Raw genomic sequence first — 23204 nt, forward strand, 5'->3', positions numbered from 1 at the left:
GTGCATGTTGTGAACATCATACTCCTTTTCAATTGTTCTGCATTTAAATCGCTTGTGCCAGGGACAGATGAACAAAACATTTAACGAGGGAAACAAAGCTATAATAATGAGACGAATAATTACAGCTCTATGCCGATGCCTTCACGGTACAGTGGTCCCGACGGTCCGCCACAGTGGGGGCGTGTCGCCGACCATCTGTGTGTGTGTGTGTGTGTGTGTGTGTGTGTGTGAGCAGAGCGCGGGGCCCACCTGGGGGCGGGGCTCACCTGGGTCAAAGGCCTCCACGCTGCGGTTCAGGAGGCTGATGTCCGTGCGGCCCAAGTGCACGATGTTAAAGAGGGCGGTGATGGCCATGCGCCACGCCCCCAGCAGGACGCCCAGCAGCACGTTGACCGGGAACAGCAGGTAGGTCATCAGGAACAGACCGCCCCTGGGTGGCCGGGGAGACGGAGGAAGTGAACACACCAAAATGGCGGAGGACGTGCCCTAGCCGGCGTCTCAGTCTCAGAAGCGTGGGTGATTACCTGTTGTCGAGGTCTCTGGTTCCCGCTGTTTTCTTGATGAAGAAACACCTGGCTGAGATGTGTTGGATCAGCACCGCCAGGAGAAGCATCAACCAGAAAGGCCTGATAGAGATGGGAACACGGTGACGGATCAATACAAGTGCAACGAGCCCCTCACTAGACCACAGGCAGAGGCCGTGTGCAGAGCGGTGCATTGATTTGTAAATGAAGGAGTAGTAGATGCCATTTCAGAGAGGATCACTTACCACATGCTCCATAGAAGCTTGAAGAGGAGCAGGTTCTCTCCATGCAGGACAGGGACAATGATGAGGAAGACTGCAACCAACAGGCAGAGGAAGAACACCAGGGTTTGGATGATCATGCCTGAGAGAGAGACAGAGAGAGAGAGAGAGAGAGAGAGAGAGAGAGAGAGAGAGAGAGAGAGAGAGAGAGAGAGAGAGAGAGAGAGAGAGAGAGAGAGAGAGAGAGAGAGAGAGAGAGAGAGAGAGGGAGAGAGAGAGAGAGAGAGAGAGAGAGAGAGAAAGAGAGAGGGGGGGGGGAGTTATACCTTGTCTAGAAACAGATTCTGTGTACATAATAATGTATATATTATCTTTATATAATAGTCATTGACTAGGTAGGATGTTTAAGGGGGATTCAGCAATTATATAATCATCGTACGTCATCATATTCTAAGAAGATACACTGGGCATTTCTCTTATTTGATTAAAGACAGAAAATATAACATGTCGAAACTTCGATTGGCTTGACACATTCATATCAATTATCGAGGGTTGATTGATGAAAAGTTCCCATCATAATGGTGCTTCATGCGAGGCCTTGGTATGGTTCTTGTTCTTGTCCCGGGCCAGCTCTGGGCCAGCTCCCTACCTAAGCAGAGGTGGGCGGCCGTGAAGCTGGTGTAGCCCATCCAGCAGACCAGCGCCGGGCGGGACGGCCGGATGCTCCTCTGGCAGTGGTAGACGCTGTAGATGTCTCCTCGGTACAAGCCCTTCAGGTTGGACCTGGGGACAGGGGAGCACAGCAAACCATCCAGTCAGTCTCCTCCAGTCCAAATCAACACCGTGCTACACTGACGGTCTACCATATTACCGGTGTTATCAATGCGGCACAGAAAATGCTTTTTCAAAATTGTTCATGGATTCGCCACTTCGTCCTTTCCCATCTCAGGAGAAGGACCGACATTCATAACTCTGATATCTGCGACTCCAGTATTGTCAAAACGTTTCAGGTTATAACTGAACACAAATCTAAACATTCAGCAGTGGTTGTATTATGAACATTTAAAAATGAGGAGGACTTGACAGGATATCTAAAACATTTATTTGGAATGGTAAACGTGCCCGTCTCCACTATAGTAAATTGCAAAGACCAGCTGGTAGAGGAGGATTGGGATTGCCAAATATGTTGTTTTACTACTATGCTTTTAGTTTGAGACACCTGGCTCACTGGTGTATGCCTCCTGAGGGCCCCCCCCCCCCCCCCCCCCCCCGTGGTATTGTACTGAACAATCTGTCCTGGCCCCGTTATCACCCTCGCAAACCTTGTTTATCAAGTTGAGTAAAGAAGCAAAAACACACCCAGTAATCTCTCACTTCAAATTAATTTGGACTAAAGTAGCTTGGACGTTTAGTTTGGACCCCTTTCTAAATATATCTTCGAGTATCTGGCTGAACCCAAAATGATGTATAGGTAAATCTCCCCTTCATTGGAAGGTATGGCTTGATAGTGGCATCAACTTTAGGGGATCTATATAGGAGTAGTACTCAAATCTTTTGACGATTTGGTGCAACAATTTAAAATTCCCAGGTCTCCATTTTTTTGATATCTGCAACTCCGTCATCTGTTAGTAGGGGTCTTTGTGTCCAGCTCGTCAGCTCCCAAAGCTGCAGAGCTCCTGGATAAGTTACTGAAGAGCTATGGAAAATGCCATCTGTCTATTACACCATGTTGATGCAGACGCTAGGTAATGGTGCTCTCAGCTCTGAAGAAGACATGGGAACAGGATCTGAATATTACACTGGATGACGGGGAATGGGATATGATTTGTAAAAATGTTAAAACAGTGTAGAGGGATGCAAGGGTACGCCTCATCCAATTTAAGATTATACCACACTTTTACTGGACACCCTCCAGATTGTATAGACTGGGACTAAAAGCCTAATCAAATTGTTGGCGATGTAAATCTGAGGAAGGTCATTTAGTTCACGTATTGTGGTCCTGTCACAAGGTTCAATAATTCTGGACATCTATAGTAATATATGTGACATTACAGAGACCCAAATTCCATTCACTCCCAGATTATTTATATTAGGTGACCGATCAGTTCTAGTGGGAGGGGATAAACACATTAAAAGTTGGGTCCAAACTAGCATTATGATAGGCAGGCAGATTCTTCTCAGGAGATGGAAGACTGAGGGAGTGCCATCAACGCAAGCATGGGTTGTAGAAATGGTGAAAGTAGCAGCATTTGAAAAAATGTCTTACAAACGACTTGGTAAATTAGATCTGTATTCTAGGAAGTGGAACAAATACATTACCTTCTTAGAAGGCCCCTGAAATGGATGATACAGTGAGTGGAGGGATGCAAATTCTGAGTGTTTGGGAAAAATTGCGTACCCATGCAGTTTATTTATTATTATTAATTTTTTTCTACAGATTCTACTTTTGTATGGTTATGCATATTTGCTCATTTATATCTTAAGTTGTTCATGCGATGGGTACATCTTTCATGTATATGGGCAGAAGTATTTAAGTTACGTTTTTTTCATCCATTTGGTTATTCTCTCCTTTCTATTATTATTATTATTATTTTATATGCATATATAAGGATTTTTTTTTTTACTATTGCTGAAACCTGTTTTACAAGTAATGTGGTTGGCTTATGTCATTGGTACTGACTTGTGTTACTTATGGCTCCAGTTATTAAGCATATGTCCACTAAAGATCAAGGACCGTTATTGCACATTAACAACAAAGGACAGAGGGGTGCAGGGGGATGACTGTTTGTTTTGTTTTGTTTGATTTTCTTGTCTGCTTATTCTATGTGAATGTTTGTCGGGCGTTGTTTGCCTATGTTGCCATGTCATGGTTTGAAGAAGGAAAAAAAGAAAAACAATAAAAACTGCTGATCACAAAAGAAATGATGATGACTAAAGTAACACAAGAAAGGGGAACTCACCGATGCAGGACCATGGACCTCATGAGCATAGCGAGGTTGACCAAGCAGACCAGGGTCAGCGCTGAGACGTAGCACACTGCAGAGACCCAGGGAACAAGGACATTCTGTAGCAGAGAGTCTCAAGCACTGACATGACCCAATGTTGGCTCTTAAAACTACACCAGGCAAACAAGAAAGGAAGAGTCAAAAGGCAAATTCTGTTTATTTTTCTTTGTTTTAATTTCTAGCCATCACGGTTTGTGTTTAGTGTGTGAAGGTATACCCCCGCAGGACCTAAACAAGATCATAGGGATTCCGTTTTGATCCCAGCAAGGGGACTAAGGTGGGAGGTGGGGCCGAAGGTGACCTGGGACATTGGCTCACCTTCCACACACCAGATGTAGTACACCACGATCCGGACGACCTCTGCGTTGTCCGAGGACAGGTGGATCTTGAAGCCTGCCAGCAGGTATGCGATCTCCTCGGTGACACCCATACGGGCGATTTGAAGCGCTGGCACCACTGCCAACACCAGTAGCAGGGCAACCTATTCACAGGAAGGGATTTTTAATGTGGTAACAATTTTTAAAGAACATTAAAAGCATTTGCACAAATCTGTCACCGGTGAGATAGCTAAGATTGCTGTTTAAAGGTTATGCTATCCTAGTTGTCATAATAGTAAGGAATGATAAGGAATATGGAAGAAAAACACGTGGCTGCTTTCCGTGTTTATTCTCTCATTATGTTTGATATGCATGTTGGTGTTGAAATATTTACCTGGTAAAGGGCAATAAAGGAAACCACACCAGATATAGCCAACTTCATAGGAAAACGGAAAACTGGAACAAAGAACATAGGAAATGATGTGATAAAACTTAAGAAAACATGCAAATGAAATCTGACAGAACAAAAGGTTAAAAGGCAAATCCCTGTTGAATACTTACCATCCTCAGGTGTATAAATGTAAGACTTCACCGCCTCTTCCATCCTCCGAAGGAGGTGTGGCTTCTCTGTGCTTGATGCTCTGCAGACACAGAAAGGACATGAGGTTTTAAACTGTTAAACTCCTTTATGAAACCAGTAGGATCCAACCTTGGGCCTCTCCCACATCATACATCCTACATAAGTCTACGGAATAAAAATCAACAGGGTCATTATTTGCCCCAACCGTCCCAATAGACGTACAAGTTATTAGCATTGAGCCAAAATTATCTATTAACATATTTATATTTTAACTGATTAAGCAGGTTCATGCGGGTGAGGAGCCTGTCCTAGTTCTTTATTTTCACACACACACACACACACACACACACACACACACACACACACACACACACACACGCACACACACACACACACACACACACACACACACACACACGCACACGCACGCACACACACACACACACACACACACACACACACACACACACACACACACACACACACACACACACACACACACACACACACACACACACACACACACACAGTCCCTTCCAATCACAAATGTGTCAAAAGAGCTATTTATCATGTCCATATCTTTATCTCACAATCTATCTATGCACCACTAGGGTAGGCATAGTATTACAATAACCTTACAGCCAGCCGTCCCTGTGTAGCTGAACAGTATATAAATCAAACAGGTGAATTGTGAATATCAACAGACCCATGTGTGTATTGAATGAGTGGGAGCCGATCTGCCACACACACAGCAGACTTCATTATGTTAAAAAAAATCCTGTGCAACTCAATATTACAAATATGAATCATTCACTTGACCTTAGAGTGATTTCAGTAGTAAGAGAGATTTAAAAGAATTTCATTTACTGTAAGGTGAGATCAATGACTTTTTTCCAGTCACACATAGTAACATATATTGCCAAATCGAGGTAACCAACTGGATAACCATGTAGCATGTTAACAGTAGAGTAGCATTCATTTCTCACCCAACACTGGACGGCTTCTTCTTCTGGAGTATTCTCTTCACATAGTCTCTGTAGTAGCTGCTGTCCAGATCCTAGGGAAGGAGCAGAAATCAAAAAATATCTACCAAATATATAACGATTTGCTTGCATGTCACACATTTTATGATGGCATTCACAAATTAATAACCGTACTTCAGCTAGCAAAACAATGTTTTACCCGATCTTATCATGTGCATTAGCATTCCTATTTTTTTCAGATTGCAACTACTCCTTATAAAATAATCTTTCCCATTGAATTTGTGGATCATCATTCAATAACAATATAACCAAGCGGCCCGGATATTACCAAAGACGACAAAATTAATTAGGTTATCTGTGTAAATATGAATCCAAGCTGCCTTAAAACAGCTAATTATGTCGTCCAGCATATCTGAACCAATCGCTCGGTGGCAGGACGTTTAAACCCTGTGTCGTTGATGAGCCTGCCTCCACGCACAGGCCTCAGCCTTGCTTTGTTTCCCCGCGGTTGGAGATTAGCGTGGAATAATCAGCACATTGTGCCTCCTTGGCCTCCAACACTGCAACCTTGTCATAATCTGCTCAGGAACATAACGTAAACGAATTAGATCAAATCTGCTTACGATGATCAGGTCCAACGCTGGCTGTGGTGGGAGCCCCACTCTCTCTCCATCCACATGCTGCCACCATCCTAAACCCCCTGACTGCTAGGCTGCTTAAGGTTGTCCCTCACATGCACGGAATCACAAGAAACTAGTGTTTCTTCTAAGTCAGGGCTATTTAAAGTTACACAAGTAGGGGCTATTTAGGTAACAACACAAATGAAGGGAAAGAGAGGCATTCCGATGCGAGCCAGTTGCATAGTCAAGACCGCACAACAAACAAATGTGTTTCCTTGGGCAACCCATTCACCCTCGGGACAGACTGGGGTCACCTGGACAGACGTACCTCTCCACCATTATTCTTCTCTGTGCCCTTTAAGCCCTTGAAGAGGAGGAGCGGATACTGGAAGCTGAGGAATGCCAAGCAGGCTATTTGTGGAAGGCTGGCGAAGAGGTCGTAATACTTGTGGATCTGAAAAGTAGAACAGAGAATTAGCATTAAGGAGCTATTTTGAGTGCTTTGTTTGGGTCGGGGGGAATATAAGGAATTCACTGTGTTTTTAATTAGCCATTAGGCACATATCTTTCATGATTTATCTTTAATTAAGTAGTATTAAGTACTCATTATTGGCACCTCACTTGTAAATTAACATATTTCTACCTAATCCTTAAACCGTCTCAATGAGTGCCATGGGTCTGAGACTCTCTATAGTCATAGATTCCCCACAGGGACTCAAAGCAGTACACCACACCATGCAGGGTGTGGTCGGCTCCCTTCAACCAGAGGTGAATGGCCGGTCGGGTGGCCGTGCCGATCAGACACGAGGGGACGACAGCCGCACAATGCAGAGCCCGGGAGCATCTTCAATGGATTGGCAGTAAACTGATTAACTGTGGCAAAGCCTCTTCATCAAGAGCAGACACTAAGACCGATTCATGTGGACGCTCTTGGCCATTCAGTGTGGAGGCCCCCCGCACAATGTGTCATTTCTGTGGTTGCCCGGGCCCTGAGAGGCATCGGGAGCGGAGACACCGGCGACTAAAGGCCTTAACCGTGCCATCGCAAATGCAACCTGACAGCCCCATCCTGTTCCGTTCAGGACCCTGGCTGTGATCAGGCCCTTCTAGTCTGAGTAACCAGTGGGTCTCCAGCACACCCACAGACCTCAGACACACGGCCCACCAGAGGCTGTACCTCGTTCGTGTTCACCGCAACCACGTCCACCCAGTGTACATTCCTGTCCTCACCTGGGGTGTCGCGGGGCAGTCGATTTTCTGCCACACCAGGACGCTAAAGTGTGTCCATGACAACAGGCTCCCGAGCACATAGCCCACTTTGTTATGTAAGGTCCCACATGCCAGGAGCGGGTAGCACAGCGCTGGGTAGTACAGCAGGGCCAGGATCATCCAGTTCTCTGTGAGCACACAGGGCCGGGGACAAAACATCAAAAGACTGCCAGGGGAGGCTCCGATATCAAACGGGAGAGCCGCCCGGCCCGGCGATGAGGTTTTTGACGTCCACAAAACCTGATTTCTTTTGTGATTCATAGGTCACTAGAAAGTGGTGAATGGTGTGGGATTTTCAAACCGCCACGGAATTTCCTGCAATGCTAGCATAGTAGTGATTTGGGATTAAGTGGAATCACAGCAGACTGACTTCTTTAAACCTTATGTAATCATGCCACGTTATTGCATAAGGTCATTATATACATAGAGTTATGAACATGATCTAGTCCATTGTCCTATGAATCAAAGCTTTGTTTCTGGACGAATGCCAGCTTTTTCAAAGGGGAAAGAAGTTCACATTCATGCAATACATTTTGAAGAAAAGTGTCAGATATGCCAGACTATCAACTTCTCGGACACGGGGCATTTGAAGAGATCGGAACTTCAAGCTGCCGTTGGAAGTTATTTGGAAAAATAACAACCGATAATAAAAAGTACAAATCTCCATGTGATGCATATTCAGGAAGAAAACAAATAGGTAAAATGTAAAGAAAGGCCTGTGAAGCCGACCGGTGATTGAGAGGAACGTTAACTGAGGCGAGGCGACCAGCTTACGTTTGTTCTCTGGGTCTGTGATGAAGGGCAGGGGGTTCGGGGAGACCACCAGACCGCAGAGTTTACAGAAGAGCACGCCGAACACCGCCACGCCCAGGCCCTTGTGCTGGGTGTGGTCCAGGAAGTTGACCGGACTGTGGATACAAGCAGCGGGCGTTTAGGTATTTAGAGCTGGGGTGTGAGCAGCTGGGGTCCAGAGCGTTATCAAACCTCAAGCAACGCACTGAAGAGCAATCATCTGTTGACATATGCCAAGACATTTTGGAGATCCTTCACTTGGTTCCAGAGGAAGGAGGTGGAACGCACCTGAGCAGCCCTGGCAGTCCTCTCTGTCCGTCGGCCAGCTTGGTCCGCCTCGCTAGAATGGCCAGGATCAGCATGACGACAAGCTACAACACACGCACACACACACACACACACACACAAACCCCAACACACACACACACACACACACACACACACACACACACACACACACGCACACACGCACACACACACACACACACACACACACACACACACACACACACACACACACACACACACACACACACACACACACACACACACACACACACACACACACACACACACAGAAACACACAGAAACACACACAGACACCACAATTGATGACCATCTGACCTGAGACCAAACCCCCCCCCGGGTTTGAGACCCCCATCAGTGTGGCCTCCTTGCTCATTAGGACGCTCCAGGGGTCAAATGTGAGGGATGCTTAATCATTCAGGGCGGAGGACCATTGAAAGGGAGTTCCATGACCGGTCATGACCTCAAGACTTTGAGGAAACAAGGCCCTAGACCGCTGTCTCCGGCCCTGCCACGCTGGGGACAACGAGGGCTGCTTAGAGGAATCCAAAGATAAATACGACTACAATGTGTTCCACCTGCAAAGGCCAGAGTTATGTACCTAACATATGAGGCCTACATAAAGGAGGGTGTGGAGTTGTGTCGACAGTGTTGCTGCTAGCTTTGTTTCTGCAACACACGGGGGAGGTCCTGGTGCGCTGGAGTCCCATGCGGTGTCATGTTATATACGTTATGTTATACATGTTTTATACTCACAGACACAGCAGTGATGCAAATGTGGTAGAGTCTGTCGTCAGCCGTGGGGTCACACGGGGAGATTATTCTTGAAATGAGAAGGAAAGAAGGAATCACGGACAACGGTTATAATCTGTAGGAACTTTAAAACTCGGGTCGGGGCGCCCCGGCGCTCGGCTAAACCTCTCACGCCTCGGCGTCAGGAGACCATTTGTGGCCGTTGAAATCGCATACCAGAGATTTGCATGTCAACGAATTGCAGTCGACGCCGTGTCACGGGGTAGAACAACAAAAACACCTGAGCTCTGTTTCACATTCGCCTGAGGACCTGAGGACCGGAGGACGCCATCAGATACTGGGTGACTTCACAGCTAGTTCTGGTCGGGCCGGTTTGGGCCTTTAACAATAACGGACGACAAACTCAGTGGAAATAAGTGAAAGTGTTTTCATGACTGGATGGCTGTCTCTTCCCTGTCCTGATTGTGGATTGTTTGTGTATCTTAGGGCACCAAAAAGTTGGCCAGTGTACACGGCGCAAGCAAAGCAGACTGTTGTGAGATTTAAGGCTCTGTCGGGACCCACATTTGTATAATCTGTGAGCTGAAAGCACAAAGCTTTCAGGCCCTGAACTCCCCGGGTCTAAGCAATGAACAGCGGGACGTTTGGTTGCTTGGAGTGGGAGCCACATATTATCACGCTTACAGACTAAGCACATTTGGTGAGAAGAAATTATCCTTTGATGTCCCTTTTTAGTAGGTAGTCACCAAACAAATGATTGACTATAAATTAACATGAACATAAACAAATGAATTCCATCGCTCCTCTGTTGGTTCAGCCCTCAGAAGCCATTTTCTAAATCCCCATGAAAGCCCTACCCTGTGGTCTGTCGGTCTGCGCAACAGTGCTTCTGTAATAAGGAATTCAAATGCGAGTATTGATGAGCAGGAACTATTGAATGGAAGCCATGAAACGTGTTATTCGCTCGACATGGCTCACAGGTCTGGTTTTAACCTCAGGTCCAGCTGGGTTCCCCATTGATGGCGACTTTCCCTGACTAAGCAACACTTTCCATTGTATCTTCTCAGTTATACCTTGATTTGATGAGTTTTGCAGCAAAATATTAACACTTAATGACATGAAAGCGAGCCTTATATGACCCAAAGTGACCCCGACCGGGTCACTGTGACTGGGTGAACTCTGTGAGCTGTTTTGCTGCCCATTCTCAATGGGTTACCTGCAGAACACGTGGTCCAGAAACACCTCTCCAACGGACGAGATGGAGGATCACCTCAGAGGACAGCGCAGCAGCGCTACAGTACTAAACTCTTTATACAGGTTTGATAAAGACAGGTCAAGTCAAGCTAAATTGGTTTGCTATGAACATATTTCCGGAGGGGATTTGTAACAATGCTGTGATGCATCTTGCATCGTGAGCATTGCAAAGGGACCACCACCTTACCAAACTGTTCTTTAAGCACGTTGAACTTGTTCACATGGATGTTTTACTTGGGAATTGCCTGAATGGCCGCCTGCAGCTATTCCAGCTGATAATAATGCTCAGGTTGAACCAGAGACTAGAGCATGTTTATTCAACCGATAGGCTCCATGTGCCAGAGGCAACTAATATCACTGTAAAAACGAAGAGTTGTGGTTCAATAAGAGCTTAAGAGATTAAAACACACATACAAAGCATCAATGAATGCGATTTAGTTGAAACTGTAAAAAAAGGGAAGTTCTTACAAAGGTTAAACAAAGTTGAAACTCTATGTCAGAGAGAGATGGGAGTGCTTAACACATCATGGATTTAGCACACTTTACACACATGTAACCCTTTTAATACTTACTCAAGCTGTACCCTGGGCGGTACGGGCTCCAGCACCGGGTACTCGTAGTCGAGCAGAGCATCCTCATCCATAGCGCCGCTGACCGTCTGAGACAAATCCAGAGTCCTTAAGGTTCACCGTCCCGGCTGTCTAGAGCTGGACTGATAGGATAGCCCTTCTGTGGAGAGAGACCGGCAGACCAAAAAGAGAAAGTTTCTCCCAAGTTAGTCAGTGCTGTGGCAATCTCAATGCTGTCCCCGACTCCCTGTTTTGTTCCCCTCTCTTTCACTCCCTCTCTCTCTCTCTCTCTCTCTCTCTCTCTCCCCCGCCCTCTCTGTCTGGTAACTCTTCCACCGAGCCTGTGTTCAGGTGACCAACAAGTCTTACTGTGGAGCTGAGAGTGACGTGACAGGTCCTGGCTGCAGGGTGCCAGCCAGCCACCCCCCCAACCCCCTCCCCCCCCCCCCCCCCCCCCCCCCGTCACACCCCCACACACACACCCACACCCCCACAACCACTCACACACACACTTCAGATGAGGATTACCATGGTGGAAAACTGGGAAACGGTTGAGAGGAAGAGTGTGTGTAAGAGGAAGGTGAGGCGGGGGGGAGATTACTGTGTCATGGACAGCCAATCTGCAAGGCCACAGGCAGCTCTGTTTTGGTTTCTATCCACCCCAAACGTACTTGATTACCTACCCACCGATTAAGGGGCCAAGACCTTTATAAAGCACAGGCTAACATCGGCAGCAGGGCCGGCGGACATTGCACAGCCCTTCCCGCACAGCTCGCCGTGTCAGTAAAAGGGAAGTTCTCCATCTTTTCCTTTTAGTCATCGTCTTCAGTTTCTTCATTCAGAATAGGTTGCCAAATCCCCCCCTATCAAATGCATCCAACGTGGCCACTAGGAAACCCACAGCAGATGTACTTTCTCCCTGTTGCCGTGTAACGCTACCCCCTCATCCTGATAAAGAGTTCAGCCTGCAGTACTTTTGTCTGCTCAAGACAAAACAGCGACAAGATGCAGACTTGAATAGGAAAATAAATATGGCTCCATTTCTTATAATGTGCCAGTTATGAATAGCTGTGTGTGAATGAAGAGTGTGTCCCTTTCATATGACTATTGAAAAGAAATAGGAAAGATGAAATCTGATGGTGGGTGTTGTGAATGAGTCGGGTCACCAAATACGAGCTAAATAAACGTGACATTTATTTAACAGCCACTCATTATGGGCACGAGTCAATGACTAACATGGAGTACTTAGTCTATGCTCGAAGAAACATACGAGACAAAGCCGTACTTAGGGAGAGCTGTTAAATGTCCATAGAATATTTTTCCTGCAAGGTGTAAGCATGTGATGAGACGCCTCCACCACATTGGCCTTCTGGCTGCGGCCTCAGAACAGAAGGACCTAATCTGACCAGGGATTAGTTCTGCATCCAGGTTCAGCGTGCCGAGACTAAGGCTGTGTTGCAATCCAGCCTGCTTGTCAGAATACACTCATTATGCCGGGATTACGGTCAAAGGTTGTTGAAAGAACAACAAAAAGCCACGCTAAAACTCCTGAGAAAACAGAACATCCACGGAATAATAATAAGCCAACAAATCATGTCGACCGACACAAAAAAGCGGCCAGGAAAATAAAGGGGTCACTGGACAAAGAATGCTTTGAAGAGTTATAATTGCATCAGTGGGACGGCGGTTTGATTATAACGGACAGTTTGTTGCTGATTTAGCAGTGGGTGTTGTTAACCTACTAAAAACCCGGGGTCCTAACAAGCCTGTTGACAGGAAACGTTGAGATTTGTTAACGTTATTCATTATTTTTTTATTTTAATGGAGGCTGAGATCGAAATGCACTGCCTTAGAGTGATGTCAATTGTTGAATGATAATTAAAACACGCAGACTAACCCATCACTGTTTTGTGAAATAAGCCGACCAACACACACTACTTCACACAGGTCCATTTCGTCAAGATTGATGCTCTTCCTAATGACTTTCATATCCGCCATCATCATTCAGTCCGTGGGGAGCCTGTATCTCCGTGCTGGAGACTCTAATTGTGTTCACCCCGCACGGATTCAATTGATTAAAATAACCCAGTCCACATTCGTCTTCTGCACGACACATTTGGCCATTTATCCGATCAATGCCAACATGCTAATTTTGTTTTTTATACTTTCGTCCATTTTTCGTAAAGAAGCAAACAGCCTACAAAGAAAGACTATTCCCAGGCTGCTGACAAAATGCCAATCATAAAACATGTTCCCTCCTGATTTGGTCAAAGGTTGGCGGGAACTCTCTCTGCCTTAATAAGTCGGCCACATCAACTGAGACTCTCATCGGGTGCAGGTGGGTGTCGATTATTCCAGAGTAACTCGAATGAAATGTATTCATATATTCTTCTCTCCTTAGCATATTCAATCACTTTGTTAAAATGGTTCAGTGCAGCCAAAGCAATGTGTGTGCATGGCGTCTGGAAGATCTCACCATGACCAGTCCCTGATAAGCTTGGCCTCCTCCTGGCCGCGGAGCACCCAGCAGCACACGAGGTACGCAACACCTCACCTCAGGAGCACACCGGTGAATATCAGTGCTCGTGTGGTTTTCATGGACCCCCCATTTCAGATAGCTTAACTATTTACTAAAAACATAAGCTACGTTTTGTATGAGCTTACCTACTGCCAAACGTTGCTCAGGGAAGCATGAGCCTGGTGTAGAAATGAACTGGAAGAGTTTTGGAGTTGGGTTTGCCAACTTCGGTAATTTGTGATAGGCCTGCAAGGAAAACACTGGCGAGCCACTCTGCAGTGTTTTAAACAGAGCTCAACACCTTTTGCAACAAGTTGAGAGGACTTTGACCTCATTGTATCTATACAAGGTCAACATCGTAAACATTTAGAGGGCTTGGCCAAACAAAGAAAATCTATAAAAACATAAAGCAATGGTCTCTGGCAACATGACTATCTCCCTATTAACTATTATTACGTTATCATAAGCGTGTGTTTTATTTGAGTCGAGTGTAGAACTAGTGTATGCCATATATACTGTATCATGAGCTCTGTTGTATTGATCCCAAGGTTTGTTCAAGACCCCCCTTGTTATTGGTGACAAATGCATCACGGTTCTGTGGTAGAACCTGGTTGAAGAAGGCTACTACACCTAGGCACCTGAACATATATCGGATATATTTCTGTTCATATTATGCTTTTGTCTAGATTGAGCAGCTCTTGATTTAAAAGAAAGGATTTAAACCAGCTAAACCAAAACCAATATCTTAAATGTGTTGAATCCACTCGAAAGTGTCTGGAATGTCTGATTATGAGGCATACTTTCAGATGCAATAAAGTGTCGCTGTAGTTATATTTCAGTAATTTATTAATTTAAAAACAAATAGAAAAAAAATATTTAGGTTTTTGTTAAAGTCGCAATGGGTAACATTTCTACTAGCTCGTAGTTTAAAATGAGCCAGCTATATCTGTTGTCAATGCTCATCGACAGTGATTTCCATAATGCTATCAATAAAAACACATCCTGTAACTGATATATTCTACAAATAACAAATGCTGGCCAGCCCGTAGCACCTTCTTTGTTTGCAAGAATTGTTCTATTGACATTCCCCAAATCCCTCCCTTACACCAGTTTACACCAGCCAGCCAATCTAGTTAATCTAGTTCAGTTCAGACAGTAGCACAGCCAGTAGGATTGGACAGAACACCATTATTTAGTTTTTTTATTCTGAAAGTCTTCTGCAAACAGATAGGGGGGGCTCAATCTTACACATTTCGACTATATATATTTATTTTTAAAAAAAAGTATATATTATTGATGAACCAATCTGCTGAATCTTTCAAAATCATCTGATCCAGTGACAGAATGGATTCCCTTGGCTGACACCTGTAATGTAGAAACAGATATCAGTAAATTTAGCTCATTGTAGTCTTCTTGAGATCTCACCTTTTCAGAAATGCCTCTATACCTTATATAATAAAATATATAGACAATAAGAAAAATGTGGGCTCTGTGGTGCAAAAATATACTTGAGCTGAAAAGACTACTGATAATGGGATCTTATAAACCACACAGCATCGGACAACGAAACGCTGGTAGCAGTAGCCAGTGGCCTCAAATACTCGCCTCAGCACACAAGGCAGGTTGAATCTAGAAATGTCTTTAGTTGAAGCTTCTTCGGTACACAGAATATCAGTGCACTTATCATGGCAGAGGTGTCTGAAAGCGTCAAGCTGGAGCAGAGTAGAGCCGTAGGGAAACTAGATCTATTATCATCAGGAGAACCCAAGGAGAGAACTGCTGGACACTGGACACACCGGTACAGAGAGACCTGGCACGAGGAGCAGCTAGAGCACCGGTTACATACAGAAGGAGGGGGAGAGGACACAGGTGGGCCGGGGCAGGGGATCACACAGGAGGGAGACAACATGGGGGCAGGAAGTGAGGAATCCTGAAACGGGACAATAGGTGAGTATCTTCAAAGGAAAACAGGAAATAATACCGACAGCTAATAAAACATCATCTTAGGTTCAACCCTCCTGTATATTAATCAAAAGGCAGTAATCCCATTCCAGCAGACAGTGCTGTACTCCGTCTGTCTCAGGCGCGTTGTGATTGGCCAGCCCGTGCTCAGTCTAGATGGATGATGAGGAGACTAAGTGGATGCTGATACATAGATCTCATCCATCCAGTCCCGTTCAGAGAGCCCTATTTAACCATTCTGTCAGTGGTAATGCAATTGTTTCCCCTCAAATGTCCTTCGGGCGCTTCGGGTACATTAACGGAGCTTGACAGGAAGTTACTGAGGATTTGTTTGTTTAGAAATTATGTGAGTGTGAGCAGCATATTAGTTCTAGGGTTCATTAGTACTGGAATACATTTAAAGACATGTGTTTTTTGGCATCAGAGTTTGTTTTTCTAGTAATCGGGTACAAAGTGCTAGTGTATTGATTTGTTTTCCACGTTTCGTGCTATCAATATAGCGATTATTATTCTGTTTGAACGAATTGAGCAGCTGGTGCATATTTTGCATAATGTATATTTTGAGCATTACCTAAAAGAGAAATGTCAACCTCCACGATATAAGAGATGTAATTGATTAAACGTACTGTGTATGTGAGCCTACTGTCAGTCTCTCAGGGCATTTGCTTTTCCAAATCATAAGAGTTCCAAACAATGAAATGAATCCCCACATGCAGAGCATAATTGCTATCAAAATGAGGAATTTGCCAAACTGTCCCAAATGAGCGATTCAAGGGCGGAGAATACTAATACGCTGTTAATGTCTCGTGTGTGAGCCCCCTGACAGCCATATATTTGAAAGCACTGTTTTCGTTCAGCAGATCTCATACCAATATGAACGGTAGACCCAAATGGGGAATAATGAATAGCTGGTTTTCATAAGATGAACCGTCTGTATTAATGTAAACACTTTGTAATCATACAAATACTATATGAGCTGACGTTCTGCTGTTTTTGTTTGCATGTTTCTCAGTTGCTCTCCATTTGACAGCGTCTCATCGATGGAGCATCTCTCTTGTTATTCATTTTCTCCATGAGATATTTCTGATGAATAATGTAGTGGTGGGTTGGGGCTGCAGACGTCTTTTCTCGGTCCAGAGGTGCTGGGGGCTCACACATCTCAAGAGCCATGGAAGTAGAAGCCAAATCAAAAGCATTGCATGGTTTCCACTGGCGGGGTGAAATATCCTCTGATACACAGGGGGGTATGATTTCAGAAGGATAAAAATTGATTTTTGCAGTGTCCTTACTGATTAATGCATCTTCCAAGGTACACACTATCTTTCCCCTTATGAATTTCAACATATTTTTCTGCATGTAACCCTTTTTGCAAGGGTTCATATAGTAAATCATGGCACTTTTAAAGGATTTTATTGAGCCATTATCTTTATTCAAGTTATATTTAAACTGAGGGAATATGTTGATATCAAGCTACGGAATAGATTAAAATTGTAAGAATATGGATCCTTAAAAAATCACAGCGTTTTGTAGGCATAAAACCATACTTGAATGTTTATTAGCTTTAATACAACTGGTCCATTGACTCAGATCTGTTGTTCGTTCATTCTACAGGTTAGCTTAGTTAAGCTATCTTTAAATCTTTATGGGATTTGACCTATTGGGTCTCCTGTTACGACAGAATTTGGACCGCCAGTCATAAATTCCAACTATTGTTTATTTATTCAAACCAAAACCTTGTAGGGAGGGAGATGCATATTGGTTTGCTTTTGATAAATCGGTCGGCACATGAGATGTGCTGCAATGCTATAACACAGCACACACACATCCCGTTTCAGGAAGGTAGACTTGGTTTGGGCTCTGAACAGCTACCAAAGAAAGTAGCTTATATTATGTATCATAAATATTTGGGGGAATTTGTCTTTGCGCAAGAGCCTTTTTGATGTCTATCGTGTTTCTGAGGAAGCTCTTGCAAAACAAACCGCACCATTTGTTTCTTTGATGACACAGCGAAGATGATTTGTAAATGTCACAACTGACCAGTTGACGTGGTGTTGGGTGGCCAGAGACACCCACATGGTGAAGTCGTCGTCGTCGTCCCCCCCCCCCCGGCCACCAGCCCCTGCTGTGATCTCGCAGTACGTGGCAGCACCAAAAGGCTTCTCACCCATTGCCCTGCAGACCAAACCAAGACCCACCGTGTTCTCCAAACACTCAGGGCTCGACCCCCGCACTCATAAATTAGGTTTCGTCAACAATCCAACCAGGTCCTTCTCGTGTGTGTGACACTCATAATACACGTGTGATTGCCATGCTGTCTAACACTTACTAAGAGAGCAGTTGTTAATGGAAACGCTGACTGCTGTAAGAGAAGATCACACTGTCCTGGTGTTATCTTAAAGATCAGGGGAAATCTAATTAGAGCAGATCCAATTAAATGTGGATTATCCACCATCTTTCTCTCTCTCTCTCTGTCTCTCTCCCTCTCTCTCTCTCTCTCTCTCTCTCTCTGTCTCTCTCTCTCTCTCTCTCTCTGTCTCTCTCGCTCTCTCTCTCTCTCTCTCTCTCTCTCTCTCTCTCTCTCTCTCTCTCTCTGTCTCTCTCCCTCTCTCTCTCTCTCTCTCTCTCTCTCTCTCTCTCTCTCTGTCTCTCTCCCTCTCTCTCTCTCTCTCTCTCTCTCTCTCTCTCTCTGTCTCTCTCCCTCTCTCTCTCTCTCTCTCTCTCTCTCTCTCTCTCTCTCTCTCTCTCTCTCTCTCTGTCTCTCTCCCTCTCTCTCTCTCTCTCGCTCTCTCGCTCTCTCTCTCTCTCTCTCTCTCTATTTCTATATGCATATATATATATATATATATATATATATATATATATATATATATACATATACACACAGAGGCATATACACACACATGCATAAACACACACAATAAATGAATACATATTTAGTTCATAGGTGTATTGCAGATATTCCCATCCCCAGTGGGACTGTGGTGTAGCGTTGATATTTGCATTTGGGTTTAAATTGGAAATGTCTCAAAGCGTGCCTGGTGGAATGACCCACCGGTGTTATGGGATGTGAAGGCTCCGGTCGGCGCTCCTCCACTGGGCTCTGATGAAAGATGGAGGTGATGTTTGGAGACAGGAGCACATTGTCGGAGAAAGCCCTCCTGTCCCTTCCTGCTGTTGTTGAGGTGGAGGACTCCGTCTCTCATCTTAAGTCTGCGCAGAAATTACTCTTGAAAAGATGAGTCACGGTGTTGCATTACTGAAACAGCCATTTGTTCCTCCTAGATGTAATTGTACTTTTGATATTCCTCACTAGCTTTTAAGGTGACATCATGCTATTGATTCCTTGTATGGCTAAGATGGCACACTGGGTCATATTTCACCCCCACGGGAGGGGGGGGGGGGAGGGGAGGGGCAGAATACATTACATTATCTCCCCCACACGCCTGCAAGTCCACTTCAAAGCTGCTGCTTCAAAGACACATGTGCGGTTCACCTCTCCACCCGGACTCCCCGACGGCCGTCAGTCAGTCCCCGGCAGAGAGGAGCCGCTCCACGGAGGAGGCGGGAGACGACACCTGCCTGGGCTCCAGCAGCCACTCGGGTCACTCCTGCTTATGCCCTCGTTAGGTCTTCATCAGTACAGGAACGTATCATCATGTCCGTGCCTCAGTGAGGGGGTGGGAGGGGGAGTATGTATCTAGACGAGGCCCTTAAAGGAGGGTCTGCTCAACAGAGCCTGAAGCCCTTTACAGAGGGAGGGCTCATTGTTTTCGTTGCTGATTAGGATGTTGCACTGCAATTATCCTGTTTTCATGTCTAAAGTGCCTTCAGAGTGATGTGATTGTGTGCAATGCTTTGTGAGAGCATCATGATTATCCTTCAGAGGAATATGAGGCAGTATTAAAGGAGGCATTCCACACCAATCCTGACGTTAGAACAGTCCTGCTCTTTGGCTGTCCATTTATTTTAGAAACCTCTTATTTATATGGAGGACCAAAGCAATCAATATAAAACAATTTAATTAACGTATACAAATATAATTATATACATTATTAAAAGGAATTGTGTAAAAGTAATGCACTGATATGTGCACCGCATGATTATGAAACATTTGACACCACAATAAGTTCATAATCCATTATTTCTAGTGGTCTATTTAATAATGCTACATTTCATAATAGAAAGTCTGGTGGTCCCTCGGGAGACTGATTGCACCAGAGTGTGAGCTGTGGTCTGGTGGTTACAGAAGAACATCTCACTGTGTTGGCCTGAAGGCCCTCTGACTCATGCTCAGCTTGAACTAAAGCTTGGTTCCCATCCAGTTTGCTCATTAGCTCCTCGCCAATGTCTATTTGGTCACTGACCGCGGTTGACACCACTTTGTTTAAATGATCTACCCGTCTTAAAATTACTTCTGTAGCAGGATTGTCAGCATCAGTTTGGTCAACTAATGTCAACTATGCATATTTTTATAACCCCATTTATCATTTACTACCAAGCCATTTAGTATCATGATAAAAGACAAACTACTGATCAAATAATCTCTTGTTCCATACGATTAGCCAATCAGTAGCTCCGGAACACTGACACACATCATGGTGAAAGGCTGCATTATGAAATACTGCATTGTGTAATAGACCATTTCGTTAGTTATTGTTAGTTATTGTTGCGTTACTGCAGTGATAAAACCACTACTCAAAAAGCCTGCCCTAGATCCTGAATTAGTCAGCAACTATCGGCCTATATCGAACCTGCTCTTTCTGTCCAAGGTACAGGAAAGAATTGTAGCAAAGCAAGTCGTCGAGCATCTGACGGGGAACAATCTCTTCGAACCCTTCCAGTGGGGATTCAGGAATTTCCACTCAACTGAAACTGCTGTGACAAGAGTGGTAAATGATATCCTTCTTGCTTTGGATAAAAATGCGAGCTTGATGCTTGTGTTGCTGGATCTCAATGCTGCGTTCAACACGATCGACCACAGCATTCTTCTTCGCTGTCTATAGCACTATGTTGGTTTCGGGGGCATGGCTCTTCGCTGGCTTGAATCTTACCTCACAGATAGAACACAATTTGTGCTCCATGAGGGTTTAGAATCTAAGCACTGCAAACTATGATTTGGTGTACACAAGGGTCGGTCCTTGGTCCATTGCTTTTTGCAATCTACATGCTTCCCTTTGGCGACGTTATCCGCAGTTTTGGAATTAGCTTCCACTGCTACGCGTATGACACCCAACTCTTTATTCCTGTAGAACCAAGGGACTCGGCCCAAATCCAGAAGGTTGAATCCTGTCGTGCTGCGCTGAAGAGTTGGATGTCATAGAACTTCCTGCAGCTTAACACTGGGAAGACAGAGCTGATAATTATCGGCTCAAAACGGGACCAGAGAGAATTTCAGAATGTCTCACTGTGGTTGGATGGCTTTGCCATCCCACAGAGTGCATCTGTCAGAAATCTTGGTGTCCTGTTCGACCCTCAGGTGTACCAACATTTGACCAACATGTTAGAAGTATAACTAGAATTGCATTTTTCCATCTGAGAAACATTGAAAAAAAATCTGACCAATCTGCAGAAGATTCAGAGACACTGATTCATGCATTTATAAGCATCAAGACTGGATTATTGTAATTCATTGTTCTCGGGTCTACCTAACTCTACCACGAGAAGTCTACAGCTTGTACAAAAGGCTGCAGCTAGACGCGAGAAAGTTTGATCACATCACACCTATTCTCGCCTCCTTGCACTGGCTACCAATAACTTCCAGATCGGATTTTAAGATGCTACTGCTAACCTATAAAGCCTTGCATGGACTAGCTCCATCCTACCTGAAGGACCTCATCATTCCTTATAGTCCTTCTCGGTCCCTCCGGTCTTCGGGAGCTGGCCTTCTTTCACTACCGAAGGTTAAAAAGAAATCAGCTGGACAGAGAGCGTTTACCTATCGAGCCCTATGGAATAGGCTGCCATCAGTGATCAGGGAAGCTGACTCTGTGGAGCTATTCAAGGAAAGCTTAAAACGCACCCCTACAGTCTTCTGTTTGAAACCTAGGGGTGGAAAACGATACAGATGCGATGTGAAGACCACTGCGTGTTTGTTTGTGCCTTTCTTAACACAGTTACCAAACTAATAGAAGAATACATTTCCACTATGTACTTTTCCGTTCTAATTCACTATTCTGTCTGTTCTAGCGTATTACGGTGACTGGACTGGATGCCTGGACTCTCCTCATGGTTAACAGGCATGCACCACATCATCAATATAATATGATTTGCATGTATTTACCTGTATGTAAATTATGGCACCCATTGCACTCCTGACCATCCCTGGAAGAAGGGATCCCATACTAAGCGTTTCATCTCAAGATTTCTTCCATGCTTATTCTAGGGAGTTTTTTCTTGCCCTTGAGGGGGCTTGGGTAAAGGGGGGTCTTTAATATTTGGCCTGTTAAGCCCTTTGAGACTGTAATGATGATTAAGGGCTATACAAATAAAGCTGAATTGAATTGAATTGTTATGAAATATATTCAATAGTCTTTTTTATATTATTACATATAACATTAAAACAATACCTTTCTATATATAATTATGCAATTATATATTTATTAAATTTATAATCAGTATACATTTTGAGTGTCTCGGTCCTCAATATATTTTTTAAGGTTTTAAAGAATCAGGGAAAATAACTGACATGAAAAACCAAATAAATCTATATGATCATCTTTGTTTTTTTTTTCTTTGTTGTTTACTCAGGAGATCACACAGCGTTTTTAAAATGAAACCACTCTTTTAAACCACTCCATTGGTTTAAAAGTGTTTAAAACAGTGTACTAGCCTACTTTTTAAGAACTGCATCGCTAGTCCTCTTCTTGCTGGCTAATGCATTCAGGGCCTTCGGCTGTTGAATGTAGTTCATACAGAAACCTTGTCTGCATCGCGGGGGGACTCATGCTTTGTTCTAACATTGACATTCAATCCATTATGCATAGGATTTTGTGTTTTTATTCAACCGTATATGGTTCATTACTTTGTAAGCTGTGCTTACGTATTTCAATTTGTGTTTCAAAAAATGGTTTGGTAAGGGAGTGCTACAAAAAATCCTGCAATTTAAGGACCACATATAACCCCTTGATCCATATCAATATCTCTATTTAATAAAGTGGTTATCAGTATTGATGCTGCTGATGATAATGATGACGATGATGACGATGATGATGATGATGATGATGATGACAATTATGCCTATCAGACCAGCAATGCTCAGTGTCCATGTGTGCATGGACAGTGATGTGTTACCCCTGACTCCTGGGTTAAATCCAGGTTATCTGAGTTGCTGAGTGCTGCACAAGCTGCAATGCAATGATGAGCGTTTGCTCTGCAGGTTATTGGGGAGCTCTGCTGGGATGTTGAACAAGGCTTCCTGCGTACCTTTTTCTGTCTTTAATAACATACGTTAAACACTGATAGCCAACAGACAGAAAGAGGCTTGTTTGCTTCTTTCCTTCACTCCTCCGCATGTACTGTCTCTGTATCCAA

The 23204-nt window shown here is 44.4% G+C and overlaps 2 protein-coding genes across 4 annotated transcripts in view; one reads left to right on the top strand and one right to left on the bottom strand.

Moving 5' to 3' along the window:
* The window catches only part of stra6 (signaling receptor and transporter of retinol STRA6), a 17350-nt gene extending 3330 nt beyond the window's left edge, over window positions 1–14020 (bottom strand). The window contains exons 1-16 of one of the 2 annotated variants that reach the window (XM_060061922.1): window positions 13863–14020; window positions 11198–11354; window positions 9375–9441; window positions 8600–8682; window positions 8294–8427; window positions 7481–7647; window positions 6579–6704; window positions 5634–5704; window positions 4629–4708; window positions 4462–4523; window positions 4069–4231; window positions 3706–3781; window positions 1395–1528; window positions 770–887; window positions 525–626; window positions 267–430 (exon numbers count right to left, since the gene is read on the bottom strand). In XM_060061922.1, coding sequence (XP_059917905.1) covers window positions 267–430; window positions 525–626; window positions 770–887; window positions 1395–1528; window positions 3706–3781; window positions 4069–4231; window positions 4462–4523; window positions 4629–4708; window positions 5634–5704; window positions 6579–6704; window positions 7481–7647; window positions 8294–8427; window positions 8600–8682; window positions 9375–9441; window positions 11198–11268 — 1618 coding nt within the window. In that variant the 5' untranslated portion in view covers window positions 11269–11354; window positions 13863–14020. Of the gene's footprint in view, window positions 1–266; window positions 431–524; window positions 627–769; window positions 888–1394; window positions 1529–3705; window positions 3782–4068; window positions 4232–4461; window positions 4524–4628; window positions 4709–5633; window positions 5705–6578; window positions 6705–7480; window positions 7648–8293; window positions 8428–8599; window positions 8683–9374; window positions 9442–11197; window positions 11355–13858 lie in introns of both variants that reach the window. The other variant, XM_060061920.1, reaches the window with a different exon arrangement.
* Window positions 1–23204, top strand: part of hacd3 (3-hydroxyacyl-CoA dehydratase 3) — a 114782-nt gene that overhangs the window by 46 nt on the left and 91532 nt on the right. The window lies entirely within an intron of this gene.

This window comes from Gadus macrocephalus, chromosome 9, assembly GCF_031168955.1.
Source record: "Gadus macrocephalus chromosome 9, ASM3116895v1".
Classification (NCBI taxonomy): Eukaryota; Metazoa; Chordata; class Actinopteri; order Gadiformes; family Gadidae; genus Gadus; species Gadus macrocephalus.